Below are 15,455 nucleotides of genomic sequence, written 5' to 3'. Positions count from 1 at the left end.
GCTCTCACCTTCCCCTTCCCACACCACACATCACAACAGCAACCTGAAGCCCTCGCTGCTCCATCTATCGAAGATTTTGCACCAATGGCTTCCTTTTATAGCTCAAGCACCCTGGTGTGCCTGACTCTTGTTCTTCTCTTCGGTGTTCAGTTCACCCTCGGTACGTTCAGTGAAAGCACAACATATATTACATCCCATCCATCTTTTTGACCTTTCTAAATGGACATGGTTTGATGGCCATTGCAGGAGGCATCACATGCGAGAGCCTGGCAAGAAACACCTGTGCCTTTGCCGTGTCGTCGTCCGGCATGCGTTGCGTGCTCGAGAACCGGGTGCGGAGGGGAGGGCAGGAGGAGTTCTCCTGCCGCACATCCGACATCGAGGCTGAGAACCTCAAGGACTGGGTGGAGACCGACGAGTGCATCAAAGCCTGTGGACTCACCCGGAGCACCGTGGGGATCTCATCGGACTCTCTGTTAGATCCTCGTTTTGCTCAGAAGCTGTGCTCACCTCCATGCTACCAGGAGTGCCCCAACATTGTTGATCTATACTTTAACCTCGCAGCTGGCACTACAAAAAAATATTAATTTGCCGACTCTTCCCCGCCGACGCTATCAAAAAGCGTCGGCGAATTTCGAGCGGGGGTCGAAACTCGACGACGCTTTTTGATAGGGTCGGGTGAAATTTAGAGACGACGACGCTTTAAAGCGTCGTCGGAGGCCAAAAGGGGCCCAACTTCCCCGATCCCTCCTTCACCCAGCGGGTCCCCCGATCTTAGAGACGACGACGCTTTAAAGCGTCGTCGGAGGCCAAAAGGGGCCCAACTCTTCCGATCCCTCCTTCTTCACCCAGCCGCTCCCCCGATCCCTCCTTTTTCTGGCGCTCCATCCGCCCACCCCACCATCCGCCGACGTTCTTCTTTTAATCCCACACCGGAGACCCCACCCGTTCTCCCCTTTTCTTTATCTACTGCACCTTTGGGCTTCTCCGTTCTTCTTTCTGCTACTCTTTGGCGTGGGGTGTTGGGAGAGAGAGGATGGGGATCGATCTGAACACGATCGAGGAGGAGGAGGAGGCGGCGGCGGGCCTGATAAGTGCTGATTAATCTATAATTTAATATTCTTTTTCCAGCACTTATCAATGTTCTTAAACGGATAACTACTTGTTTTACCATGAAATTGAATAAACAATAAAATAAATTTAAAGTAAGAGGTAAATAATACTTTTCTTAAAACAGACTCTGAATTTGTCTCTCTTCTGGTTTAGATCTTTCATAAAAACATATAAGGAGGAGATTGTGTTGACCCGAATTATTAACCTGATGGAGTTGCAATCAAGCTAAAGGTATAATTCAATGGGCTTTGGTCCTGGTTAGATTGAAAGTTATAATTATATAAAAAAATATTTGATTAATCCTTTTATTAAGTCACGGTTTGATCTGGTTGAGTTCAATCTGAAGCGGTGTAGTAAGAATTAAATGTCATTGGGCTCGAGAACAAATTCAAGCAAATCAACAATCATGACCCACCTCAAACCCAAAGTCAATTCCCAACCAATGCCTTGCGTGCCTTCATATAAAATTTATAATTTTAAAACAAAAAAAAAATAATAATAATAAATAATAAAATAATAAAATAAATAAAAATAATTTCGGGAAGAATTACTGGGAAACACTGTTCATATAAACAGTATCCCGTGAAAACACTGTTCATATGAACAGTGTTTTTACAAATATATATATTTATGTATATATATAAATCAAATAATAAATAAATTAATAAAGAATATCCACTGTTTATCTTCTTCTTCTTCCCGATATCCCACTGTTTATCTTCTTTCCCCTCCCCGTTACCTATCCTTTTCAGCTTCCTCCCGCTGCCAAACCTTCCCGTGATCCCGCCTCGCTCACAACAACCCGATCCCCCATCATCCGCGTGCCAAATCCAAGAGGGAGATTAGCCGGGCACCTTCCGCATCCAGCCATGGCGTCGTCTTCATTCCCGGATGCTCCGCCGGCGATCACTCCTCCGCTGCAATCAACGAGCCGCTCCAACCGTCGGGAATCAAATGCTCCGCATCAGCCCGTTCCAGCACGAGTTCCACGGGGTGCAGCCAGCGACCGGATTCCCCGCCTCTCCTTCCGATCGTAACGCTTCCAACTCATCATTCGCACAGACACCTACAACATCTTTCCGTCCGGATTCATCCCTAGCACCAAGCCGTGACCGGCTCCCAACCGCCGGAAACCCAGCTCGGCATTCATCTACAGCTCAGTCCTTGGCTTCTCCGAGATCCAGATACTCCGAATCAGCACCTCCCGTCGATCCAGCGGCCGGCTTCATTTCCGGCCATTACAATCAAACGCTCCATGGATCCCTCCCAAGATCCAGCCACGCCATTGACACCATTCATCCACTATAAAAGGAGGCCATCGTTCGGTGGCAAAGGGGGGCTGGGTTGAGAAGAAAGAAACAGGGGAGAGGCTCTGTTTCGGTGAAGAAGAAGAAGCCACCAGCCGAGAGAAAGAAATAAAAAAAAAAGGAAAAGAGAGAGGGGAGGAAAGAGAAGAGTTGGTGATATTTTGGGAAGAATGAGAGGTGCTCAATTTCATTTGAAGATGGGAGGTCATCCGGAAGCCATGCTCGGCTAAACATCTAATCTAGGGCTGGATGAAGCCCTAGCAATGTATCAGGGCATTGTAGTTCTTATTTTTTTTATTATTTTGGAGCTTGTTTAAATTCTTATCTTCAATGAAATATCTTTTTATGATGTTTAAACTTTGAGCATGCCATTTACTATTCATGTTTGCTAAAGTAGTCTAAGATGATACATGCCTAGGAAGATGAGGTGTGCTGCATCCTAGATTAGCATACTTAGGTAGACACTTCATGCTATACCAAAGATGGATTTTCCTAACACTCTTTATGTTTTTATTTTAAAAGGCTTGTAGCCAAAATTGCATGCCTCTCCAAAAGATAAAAATCAAGAACACAATCCTTGATGCAATGCTATGTGGTGGATTCCAAATCCTAGATCTATTTACTTTGATAAATTCCAATCCGTACTCATAGTTTAATTTAGTTAAATCAAGTTAGCAAATTCTTCTTTTTGAGTTATTTTTAAAAGAAAAATAACCTATTCTTCAATCCCTGTGGACCGACACCCGTAATCACTATCCTACAGGATACGTGCTATTGCGTGGTTTATTTTTGAAATTGAAAAGAACCGATCAATTTTTGGCGCCGTTGCCGGGGATTGCTAGAATAGTTATTTTTCTTAAAAAAAAATTATTTAAAAATTAAAAAAAAATTCTTTAAAAAAATTTCTATTATTGTTACTTTTCTTATCTTCTTTTTCTCCCTTACTAATTTTTATTTATATTATTTGATCAGGAATCGAGGAAAAAAATCTGGGATGATCAAAAGGAGAACTGCCGGAAAAGAAATGCTGTAGAGGTTTGCAAAAAAAAAATTAAATTGCTGGGGAAATTCCCTTTGGTAACCTCTAAACCTTTCTTATTTAAATTAATTATTAGCTTGAAATTTTGTGGTGATTGTTTGATTTCAATTTCATCAAAATTGTGAATGCATGCCTGATACACATACACAAATCAATTTGCACATAGTAAGGGCAATCACCCCAACAAGATAAGAGCCAGATTTCATCACCGGACTCTTGCCCAACTTAGGTGAACTCAATCTCACATAGTGTCATCTTTAATTAAAATCAATTAGACGTTGGCCCCTAGGGACATTCGAGCTCAATAGGACGAAGATCACCGAAAGTTGCACCAATTTCGCTCTGTGGCTTAGTTGATGTCTAGGCAAGCTTTGTTCCTATAAGGGAGACAGTTCATCTGTTCGAGGCAAGTAGGTTTTAAGTGGGACCTTTGCGAACGCATCGTGACCCCTCCACTTACCTGGGAGCTTACCTGGTCAACTCGGTTCATTAGACCGGATTGGAGGCTTAGGTGTCCTCTTCAAACCAGTTAGGAGCTGTCTAGTGATTTTAGGACAAAGACTAGGATTGATATGCTTTTCTCTTTTATTGCATGCTTGATTGATCGAGTACTAGTGTATGCACGGTAGTCGTTCTAGAGTACAAAACCTATTACCTTTTGACCCTGAAATAGAACGAACCCTTAGGAACATTCGAGCTAAGATCAAAATATTAGGATCATCCCCACCTCTTAAGATGGCTGAAGAACAACCCAAACTCCTGAGGGAATACTTTACTCCCACCATTTACACTTCCCCATCTTGCATTCGATTACCTGAAGTAGCAGCTGTACAATATGAAATAAAGTCTAGTGTGATCCAAATGCTCCCATCTTTTTATGGGCTCACCAATGAAGACCCATACAAACATTTAGATGAATTTCTTGAGATTTGCACCACTGTCAAGATTCAAAACTTCACTGATGATGCCCTGAAACTTAGATTATTCCCCTTCTCCCTTAAAGATAGAGCTAATCAATGGCTGAATTCTTTAGAGGCTAACTCAATTCGTTCTTGGGATCAAATGCAACAAGAATTTCTTAAGAAATACTTTCCTATAGGAAGAACAAACCAGTTTAGACGTGTCATTACAAGCTTCTCCCAAACCGAGGGAGAAGAATTTCATGAAACTTGGGCGAAATTTTGGGACCTAATCCGTAAATGCCCTCATCATCAAATACCTAAGTGGCAGCTAGTGCAATGTTTCTATGACGGTTTGACGGAACGAAACCGTCAGATGATCGATGCTGCATGCGGGGGGACTTTCATGCTTCGAAATGAGCAAGAAGCATGGCAACTATTTGAAAATCTTAATGAAAACTCCCTCCACCATGCTTCATGTTCTCGTCAAGCACCCCCGAATTTTCAAAGAAAAGGGGCCATTTGTGAAATAAGTCATTCTATGGACCTGTCTAGCAAGGTAGATGCATTGTCCCATAAGATTGACCAACTAATGATAGGAGGACATGTCGTTAGCTCTTCCCAAGCACAAGTATGTGCTATCTGTTCTAGCCCATCGCATCCTATTCATGAGTGCCCCTCAGCACCCCAATTTCCCGAACTCGTGCAAGAACACATCAATGCTGCCCAAACACAGCCCAGACCGGGTAATGATCCATTTTTCAATACATATAATCCGGGATGGTGGAATCATCCAAATTTTTCTTGGAGGCAGCAAGCTTCTAATACCTCCCAACCCTTCTCCCAAAATTTTCAAAACCCTCAGAATTTTCATCTCTACCGTCCCTCAACTCAATTTCAGCATCCTCCTCCTCCAACCCAAAGAAATACAGCCTTTGAGGAGAAGGTGTTGACTGCCCTTCAAGGTTTGGAGGCAAACACACAACTATTGCACTCTCACACACAATCAATTGCTAAGCTAGAATCCCAAATGGGTCAACTAGCTAATGCATTAAACAAGCGAGAGGAAGGTAAGCTTCCAAGTCAACCAATGAGTAATCCTAGGGGACAATACGTGGCTCAAGAAACTCGACTAAATCATGAGCAAGCCAATGCTTTGACTACCCTAAGGAGTGGACGTATAATAGATAATAAGGTTGGGGAGGGTAACAATAAGGAAGGTGAAGAAGAGGAACAGACCATATCACATGAAAATCCAAAACCTTCTTCAACTAGTTCACCATCTGCTACAACCCACATTCCAAAGGCTCCATTCCCTGAAGCACTTAATGCACCCTCTCCATTTGGCAAAAAGGAAACTTCACTAGAAGAGATGATGGAGGTCTTCAAACAAGTTAAAATCAACCTCCCACTCCTTGATGCCATCAAACAAGTTCCCTCCTATGCCAAATTTCTCAAAGACCTTTGCACCCAAAAGCGGAAATCTAGGACACATGTGCCTAAAAAGGTCCTACTTACTGAACAGGTAAATTCAATTCTCCAACACAACACCCCTCCAAAATTTAAAGATCCTGGCGCTCCCACTATTTCCTGTGTCATAGGAGATAACTCCATTGATCGAGCACTTTTAGATCTAGGGGCAAGTGTGAATCTTCTACCCTATTCAGTCTATGAAAAATTTGGGTTAGGTGAATTAAAACCTACCTCGGTGTCCTTACAATTGGCTGATCGATCTGTGAAGATACCACGGGGGATGATTGAAGATGTTCTTGTCAAGGTAGACAAATTCTATTTTTCAGTAGATTTTATCGTCCTTGACATGGAACATGTGCCCAACCTAAAAAACAAATTCCTGTGATTCTTGGTCGTCCCTTTTTAGCGACAGCCAATGCATGCATCAACTGTAGAACTGGGGCAATGGATATATCATTTGGGAACATGAAAATTAAATTGAATGTGTTTCATGCCGCTGACCAACATGTGAGGGAAGACGAGTGTTGCCTAATTGACGAAATGGATGATCTTGTAGAGGAAGCCCTTCCCTATATCTTAGCCGATGACCCCTTAGAGGCATGTCTGGCCCATTTTGACATTGACAACTTTGATATAGACAAGGCCATAGAAGAAGTTAACATCTTACTTGACAATCAATCTCCTGTGAGTTCCCTTCCTTGGAAGAGCCGACCTGAACCTCTTCCTCCCATTGCTAGCGCGCCACTTTGTCCTTCCATTGATTCACCACCTAAACTTGAGTTAAAGCCACTTCCAACAAATCTTAAGTATGCCTTTCTAGGACCAGAAGATAGCCTCCCTGTAATTATCGCAGCCAACTTATCTACTGAACAGGAGGGTAAACTTTTGAGGGTGTTAGAAGAAAATAAACATGCCATAGGATGGTCTGTAGCCGATTTGAAAGGGGTTGACCCCTCTGTTTGCATGCATCGAATTCATCTCGAAAATGATGCAAAGCCCACCCGAGAAATGCAAAGAAGACTCAATCCTAACATGAAGGAGGTAGTCAAGAAAGAAGTGGTGAAGTTATTAGATGCCGGAATCATTTATCCAATTTCTGATAGTAAGTGGGTGAGTCCGACACAAGTGGTACCCAAGAAATCAGGTATCACTGTGGTTGAAAATACGGAAGGAGAATTGATACAAACACGCACAACCACGGGTTGGCGCGTGTGCATTGACTATAGGAAACTTAATTCAATGACTAGGAAGGACCATTTTCCTCTACCTTTCATAGATCAAATTTTGGAACGGTTGGCTGGTCAAGGTTTCTACTGTTTCTTAGATGGTTATTCTGGATATAATCAAGTACCTGTTTATCCGGACGATCAAGAGAAAACCACCTTTACTTGCCCATTTGGGACATTTGCATATAGGAGGATGCCTTTTGGACTATGTAATGCACCCGCAACTTTTCAACGATGCATGATGGCCATCTTTTCAGATATGGTGGAAAACTTTCTAGAAGTGTTCATTGATGATTTCTCAGTTTTGGCCTATCTTTTGATGATTGTCTAGACAATTTGACCTTAGTTTTGAAAAGATGTAAGGAGACCAACCTAGTACTAAGTTGGGAAAAGAGCCATTTTATGGTTCAAGAAGGCATAGTTTTAGGACACGTCGTGTCCAAGAGGGGCATTGAAGTAGATAAAGCCAAAGTCGATCTTATTTCCAATCTTCCTCCACCAAAAACTGTGAAACAAATTCGATCATTCCTTGGCCATGCTGGTTTCTACCGTCGCTTTATTCAGGATTTCAGTAAGATTTCCAAACCCTTGTGCAATCTTCTTGCCAAGGACACTCCCTTTGTCTTTGATAAAACATGCGAGGAGGCATTTGAAAATCTTCGCTCGAAATTGACCACTGCACCTATCATACGACCCCCTAATTGGACCTTTCCATTTGAACTAATGTGTGATGCATCCGACTATGCTATTGGGGCAGTCTTAGGGCAATGGCTAGATAAAGTACCTCATGTCATTTACTATGCTAGTAAAGCACTCTCAGATGCACAATTAAACTACATCACCACTGAGAAAGAATTGCTAGCGGTAGTATTCGCACTAGACAAGTTTCGATCTTACTTATTAGGATCCAAGGTTACCATATTCACTGATCATGCTGCCCTTCGACACCTTCTTGCAAAGAAGGATACCAAACCCCGTCTGATTCGATGGATTCTTTTACTACAAGAATTTGACCTAGAAATTCGTGACAAGAAAGGAACTGCAAATGTCGTAGCGGACCACTTATCTAGGATTCTTCTTGAGCCCTCTTGTAAAAATACCTCACCCTTACACGATTCTTTTCCCAGATGAATAATTATTTGAGGTACAAAGAATAAAAACGCCATGGTTTGCAAACATAGTGAATTACCTTGCCATAGGACGAATTCCTGATGATTGGTCAACTCAAGATAAGAACCGATTCTTTTCACAAGTAAAGTTCTATTATTGGGATGATCCTGATTTATTCAAGTATTGTCCCGATCAAGTCATCCGTCGATGTGTCCCTGAATGTGAATTTCAAAGTATTCTTTCATTCTGCCATTCACAAGCTTGTGGGGGACATTTTGGGGGTAGAAAAACTGCAGCAAAAGTTTTACAAAGTGGATTTTATTGGCCCACACTTTTCAAAGATGCCCATAACTTTTGCCAAACTTGTGAACGGTGCCAACGGATGGGTACCATCTCCCGTAGAGATATGATGCCTCTCAATCCTATTTTAATTGTAGAAATATTTGATGTCTGGGGTATTGACTTTATGGGCCCTTTCCCACAATCCTTTGGTTTCGAATATATTCTTGTAGGGGTTGATTATGTTTTAAAATGGGTAGAAGCTGTCGCCACTAAAACTAATGACCACAAGGTTGTGATTAAATTTTTACATGAAAACATCTTTTGTCGTTTTGGCACACCCCGAGCCATCATCAGTGATGGGGGATCTCATTTTTGCAACCGGTCTTTCGAGGCTTTGGCTCGCAAATATAACATCACCCACAAAGTTGCTACCCCATATCATCCCCAAACGAGTGGACAAGTCGAGGTGTCCAATAGGGAGTTAAAACACATCTTAGAGAAAACGGTACGTCCCGATAGGAAAGATTGGTCTCAAAGGATAAATGATGCACTCTGGGCCTATCGTACTGCCTACAAAACTCCTATTGGCATGTCTCCCTACCGATTAGTTTTTGGAAAAGCTTGTCACTTACCGGTAGAACTTGAACATAGAGCTTTCTGGGCTATCAAAAAGTTTAACTTAGATATGGCAGTAGCTGGTCCTCACCGAAAACTCCAACTAAGTGAACTTGAAGAATTGCGCAATGAGGCTTATGAAAATGCTAAAATTTATAAAGCAAGGACTAAGACTTTTCATGATAAAAATATTAACCGTAAGTCCTTTGAACCTGGTCAAAAGGTTTGGCTATTCAATTCAAAGTTGCGACTCTTCCCGGATAAACTTCACTCTAGGTGGGATGGACCATTCGTAGTGAAAAAGGTTTCTCCTTATGGTGCAGTAGAGATTCAACACCTCAATGGTGGACATGTTTTAAAAGTCAATGGTCAAAGGTTAAAACCTTATGTAGACTGTGTTGCCGACGGGCAATTGATCGAATCCCTTAATTTAACGAACCCTGTTTATCAAAATAATTAAGGACCCACTGTGTCTGGCTGAAGACAATAAACTTAGCGCTTGTTGGGAGGCAACCCAATTCTCTTAGATTATTTCTTAACATTGAGGACAATGTTAGGTTTAGGTTTGGGGGTATTCATCTTGATTTTCATCAAAAAAAAAAGTTAAAAAAAATAAAAAAAAATCATTTTTTTTAAAAAAAATAAAAAATTAAAAATATTTTTTTTAAAAAAATGTGTTTATTTTCATAAAATAATAATAAAAAAAATTATTAAAAAAAAGTTTTGTTAAAAAAAAAACCTAATTTATATACATTTATGCGAGAATGATAAACACACAAGGTATATAAAATCTAAAAGCCCAATGACTAGTGGGAAGTAATACAAATTTAAGTTCTTTTTATTAAAGTCTCTCTTAGGGAGTTGTAAGCTAATTAATACTTTGGAATTTTACTACACACTGGCCGACCCTTCTAAGGTCTAGGCTCGACATTATGTTGATAGTATAGTAGCAACCTTGGACCCTGATGAATCATACTTATCTAATCCAATAAAAAAAAAATCAATAAAAATGGATTTAGTCAGGAACATCGAAAAGGGCTACCTATTGTCAAAGGTCAAGTGGGCTTGTGATGAGGACTCCGAGCATAAGTCCGTAGGGGAGTCTTGATGCCCGACACCTTATGCCAACTGGTGTGAGAGTTGTCGACTGATTGCTCGTTACACGGAGAAATCACCACAAGATTAAAAGTGCACAATTTATATATCTTTCTGAAAAAAAAGGGAAAAAAAATGGTGTATTGACCGAAAAGACAATAGCGTGAAAGCCGTCGTTGTAAAAATTCGAGTAAACTGGAATATTACAGATAAAGCCCGTGAGGTACTAAAGTAAACATCCACAACTCTCGAAATCCTGCAGATAAGATGATTTTGAATCAGTGAGTAGGTTCCTTCGACCAATTCTTGGAAACTACTGGTATTAGCAATATTTTGGAGATCCGAACTCTTAGCTTGGGTACGGTCCAGATTTTACCGAGCACTCCAGTATAAATAAGTCTTACAACTTCCTAAAAGGAAACTTAATGACTTTAACTTAGATTGCATACTAACCTAGAATTTGGGCTGACTTAGTAAATAAAACCGTGTGTGCTTTGAAATTCTTATCATTTATGTATCTTAGATAATAATAATAATAATAAAAGAGAGTTTTTGAAAATCTTAGCTAGTATGCATTTGGAATTCGATTTTTACTTCATAGATCAATCGATCTAATAAAAAATAAATAATAAAAAAAATAATAAAAAATAAAAATAATAATAATAATAAATAATAATAAAAAAATAATTTATTGAAGTTTGTGAGTATCTTCACTGTAAACTCTCACGAGACTATAACTCGTCCACTAGGGTAACCTAGGGGTTTAAAGCCATGTTGCATATGGTAAATGCAATCGCGATGCCTGCGAAAGTGAGTTAGAGTTGTTCTTTTCTAATTTTATTTTGCTCGAAGACTAGCAAAACATAGGTTTGGGGGTGTGATAAGTGCTGATTAATCTATAATTTAATATTCTTTTTCCAGCACTTATCAATGTTCTTAAACGGATAACTACTTGTTTTACCATGAAATTGAATAAACAATGAAATAAATTTAAAGTAAGAGGTAAATAATACTTTTCTTAAAACAGACCTCTGAATTTGTCTCTCTTCTGGTTGAGATCTTTCATAAAAACATATAAGGAGGAGATTGTGTTGACCCGAATTATTAACCTGATGGAGTTGCAATCAAGCTAAGGGTATAATTCAATGGGGCTTTGGTCCTGGTTAGATTGAAAGTTATAATTATATGAAAAAATATTTGATTAATCCTTTTATTAAGTCACGGTCTGATCTGGTTGAGTTCAATCTGAAGCGGTGTAGTAAGAATTAAATGTCATTGGGCTCGAGAACAAATTCAAGCAAATCAACAATCATGACCCACCTCAAACCCAAAGTCAATTTCCAACCAATGCCTTGCGTGCCTTCATATAAAATTTATAATTTTAAAACAAAAAATAATAATAATAAATAATAAAATAATAAAATAAATAAAAATAATTTCGGGAAGAATTACTGGGAAACACTGTTCATATAAACAGTATCCCGTGAAAACACTGTTCATATGAACAGTGTTTTTACAAATATATATATATATATATTTATGTATATATATAAATCAAATAATAAATAAGTTAATAAAGAATATCCACTGTTTATCTTCTTCTTCTTCCCGATATCCCACTGTTTATCTTCTTTCCCCTCCCCGTTACCTATCCTTTTCAGCTTCCTCCCGCTGCCAACCTTCCCGTGATCCCGCCTCGCTCACAACAACCCGATCCCCCATCATCCGCGTGCCAAATCCAAGAGGGAGATCAGCCGGGCACCTTCCGCATCCAGCCATGGCGTCGTCTTCATTCCCGGATGCTCCGCCGGCGATCACTCCTCCGCTGCAATCAACAAGCCGCTCCAACCGTCGAGAATCAAATGCTCCGCATCAGCCCGTTCCAGCACGAGTTCCACGGGGTGCAGCCAGCGACCGGATTCCCCGCCTCTCCTTTCGATCGTAACGCTTCCAACTCATCATTCGCACAGACACCTACAACATCTTTCCGTCCGGATTCGTCCCTAGCACCAAGCCGTGATTGGCTCCCAACCGCCGGAAACCCAGCTCGGCATTCATCTACAGCTCAGTCCTTGGCTTCTCCGAGATCCAGATACTCCGAATCAGCACCTCCCGTCGATCCAGCGGCCGGCTTCATTTCCGGCCATTACAATCAAACGCTCCATGGATCCCTCCCAAGATCCAGCCACGCCATTGACACCATTCATCCACTATAAAAGGAGGCCATCGTTCGGTGGCAAAGGGGGGTTGGGTTGAGAAGAAAGAAACAGGGGAGAGGCTCTGTTTCGGTGAAGAAGAAGAAGCCACCAGCCGAGAGAAAGAAATAAAAAAAAAAAGGAAAAGAGAGAGGGGAGGAAAGAGAAGAGTTGGTGATATTTTGGGAAGAATGAGAGGTGCTCAATTTCATTTGAAGATGGGAGGTCATCCGGAAGCCATGCTCGGCTAAACATCTAATCTAGGGCTGGATGAAGCCCTAGCAATGTATCAGGGCATTGTAGTTCTTATTTTCTTTATTATTTTGGAGCTTGTTTAAATTCTTATCTTCAATGAAATATCTTTTTATGATGTTTAAACTTTGAGCATGCCATTTACTATTCATGTTTGCTAAAATAGTCTAAGATGATCCATGCCTAGGAAGATGAGGTGTGCTGCATCCTAGATTAGCATACTTAGGTAGACACTTCATGCTATACCAAAGATGGATTTTCCTAACACTCTTTATGTTTTTATTTTAAAAGGCTTGTAGCCAAAATTGCATGCCTCTCCAAAAGATAAAAATCAAGAACACAATCCTTGATGCAATGCTATGTGGTGGATTCCAAACCCTAGATCTATTTACTTTGATAAATTCCAATCCGTACTCATTGTTTAATTTAGTTAAATCAAGTTAGCAAATTCTTCTTTTTGAGTTATTTTTAAAAGAAAAATAACCTATTCTTCAATCTCTGTGGACCGACACCCGTAATCACTATCCTACAGGATACGTGCTATTGCGTCGTTTATTTTTGAAATTGAAAAGAACCGATCAGGGCCCGCGTCGCCGAGCACAACCCCGACCTCCGCCACTCCGCCTTCAAGCCCACCTCGCCTGCCGCCAAGGCGGTCGTCGACCAGCTCCTCCGGATCGCCTGGGCTTCGAAGCAAGGGCACTTGGTGCAGGACTCCAGGGTGGACTCCTCCTTGCCGGAGGCCAGAGGTCGGATGGAGCTCTACCAGTCAAGAGGATCTCGATGATCGACGACATTGAGATCATCCTCCTCCTCCATCAGCTCTCCTTCCAGGCCGGCAAGCCCCTGGTTCCCCTTTTTCTTTTTTAATTTTTTTTTTGAAAAACAGGTTGCTAACACCGACGCTTATAAGCGTCGGCGTTGAGTACTTTCGCGACGCTTTCATTAGCGTCGGGAAAGTCCTGTTTTTGCCGACGCTTTCTCTTAGCGTCGGCAAAAACCGGACCCACGCCCACCTGCCCGAAGTCTGACCCACGCTTTGTGGTGCGTGGGCTGGAAATCCGCCGACGCTTAAAAGCGTCGGTAGAGACCAAAAAACCGTCGGGAGATATCCTTTCTTATGTAGTGTGGTGAAGGTAAGAACTACATCTTGGCTACGCACATGTAAGTGATCTTTGATATCGAATTGAGATATTATCTTCGTTGATGCTGTTTTGCAGGTATGTTCCTTCCAAAGTTATGTCAGGCATAATCGAATGCTCGCCGAGGCATGGAAGAGATCAAGAGCTCCAGTGCAGCAGCGGCAGGGCCTGCATCAGGGTCGGCAGCGGTGGCCTGTGCCCCAGGGCAGTCTGAGATGGGTTTCGTTTCCGGCGCAGCCATGGCGCCTCTCTGATGTGCTCGATATGAGAGCAATTGGATTGTTTCTCATGTATTCTGTGGCCACAAGCCAGTGCAAGGAAGGTTGCTATGAGAGTATGAAAGCATGTATTTGAACGACCATGTTGCATGGCAACTGATATGTAATACCTGTTACAACGTTGGTAACAATAGTAATATTTGGTTATTTACTGTTCCATTTCAGGATGCTGAATTCTGATGGCTTATTCCTTGCCCTCAAGGAATCATGGTGGCAAATTCTTTCCATCCGATTAAATTGCAAGGTAATTGAAGAGAAGATCACATAGGGAATAACCTCACATGCTATTAAATTATCTTAATACTACAAGAAAATCTGGCATTGCCGACGCTTTTTATTGCCTATACCAATGCTTATATGCATCGTTAGTTTTATTACCGACATTTTATAAAGCATCGCAAAAATGTGGGTGTTGGAAAATCCGATTTGGTCCACCCATGATGGTTCAACCAAACCGGTAACCAAAAAACATGATCTCATGTCCAAAAGAAATGTCTTTCCATAGACATCTCTCCAACCCTGAAACTGTCTATTGACAGTTATGCATAAGGCTTCATTTAAAAGGTGTGGGTAGTTAATGAGATTCTCAGCAAGAGACTTGGGCATTTAGGTTGTGGAAAACAGTAGATTTTTATTGGTAAAATCCATTCCTCGATCAGTGAATCGAATTAAAGAGAAAAATCTGTAAGCATTACAAGAATAATGGTCATTAGCGACGCATTTTTTGGCCTTTAACGACGCTTTTAAGCGTCGCTAAAAAACATCCCGACGCTTTCCAAAGCGTCGGCAAAGCGTCGCCTATGCTACAGTGGAGAAAATATTTTCCGACGCGTCGAAAAGCGTCGGAAAACATTAGCAACGCTTTACCGACGCGTTTTAGCGTCGGCAATTGCAAACTTAGCGACGCTTTAAAGCGTCGCTAATTGCAATTTACCGACGCTTTAAAGCGTCGGTAAATCGAACATTTACCGACGCTTTAAAGCATTGTTAATTCAAACCTACTGACGCTTTAAAGCGTCGTTAATTGATTTCTGGTCGAAATTTTAACGACGCTTTAAAGCGTCGTTAGAATATTAATTTTTTTAAAAAAAATTTGAAAAATTTTTAAACCCTGTTTACAATATCAAAGCCACACACACTAAGCGAGATATACACAAAATCAAACATATTTATCTAAACATTCATATTGTCAAATTACATTCATACTATCAATTTACGTTTACAATGTACTTCAAAAAGCATAAAAAAATACATATAAACTCCAAAATAAATGCTTCAGGGGTCGCTAGCATCACCATCTCTACGTGCAGATGAAGTATCAGGAACCTGTAATAAAAAAACTTAAGCAGTTAAGAATACGAAAATTATTAAGCTCTTTAAGAAAAATATGATACTTATGCAAAATGTTCAAGTAGATGTAGTAATTTAC

The 15,455-nt window shown here is 41.0% G+C and overlaps 1 protein-coding gene across 1 annotated transcript; it reads left to right on the top strand.

Moving 5' to 3' along the window:
• Positions 1 to 82: 82 nt before the first annotated feature.
• On the top strand, positions 83 to 14,102 carry LOC120110942. Its single transcript, XM_039126995.1, has 3 exons — positions 83 to 160; positions 247 to 539; positions 13,827 to 14,102. The coding sequence occupies exons 1-3, from the start codon at positions 85 to 87 to the stop codon at positions 14,100 to 14,102; spliced, it is 645 nt and encodes a 214-aa protein (XP_038982923.1). The 5' UTR covers positions 83 to 84.
• Positions 14,103 to 15,455: the final 1,353 nt, after the last annotated feature.

Source organism: Phoenix dactylifera, chromosome 5 (assembly GCF_009389715.1).
Source record: "Phoenix dactylifera cultivar Barhee BC4 chromosome 5, palm_55x_up_171113_PBpolish2nd_filt_p, whole genome shotgun sequence".
Taxonomy (NCBI): Eukaryota; Viridiplantae; Streptophyta; class Magnoliopsida; order Arecales; family Arecaceae; genus Phoenix; species Phoenix dactylifera.
The sequence above is the reverse complement of the archived record's forward strand: the minus strand, read 5'-3'. Positions and strand labels throughout refer to the sequence as shown.

Bases quoted from the DNA above. Each gene is read 5' to 3' on its own strand.
- LOC120110942 (XM_039126995.1), top strand. From the start codon at position 85: ATGGCTTCCTTTTATAGCTCAAGCACCCTGGTGTGCCTGACTCTTGTT. The intron at 161-246 runs GTACGTTCAGTG...TGGCCATTGCAG, and splicing joins CGGTGTTCAGTTCACCCTCG to GAGGCATCACATGCGAGAGC. The intron at 540-13,826 runs GTTGATCTATAC...GCTGTTTTGCAG, and splicing joins ACCAGGAGTGCCCCAACATT to GTATGTTCCTTCCAAAGTTA.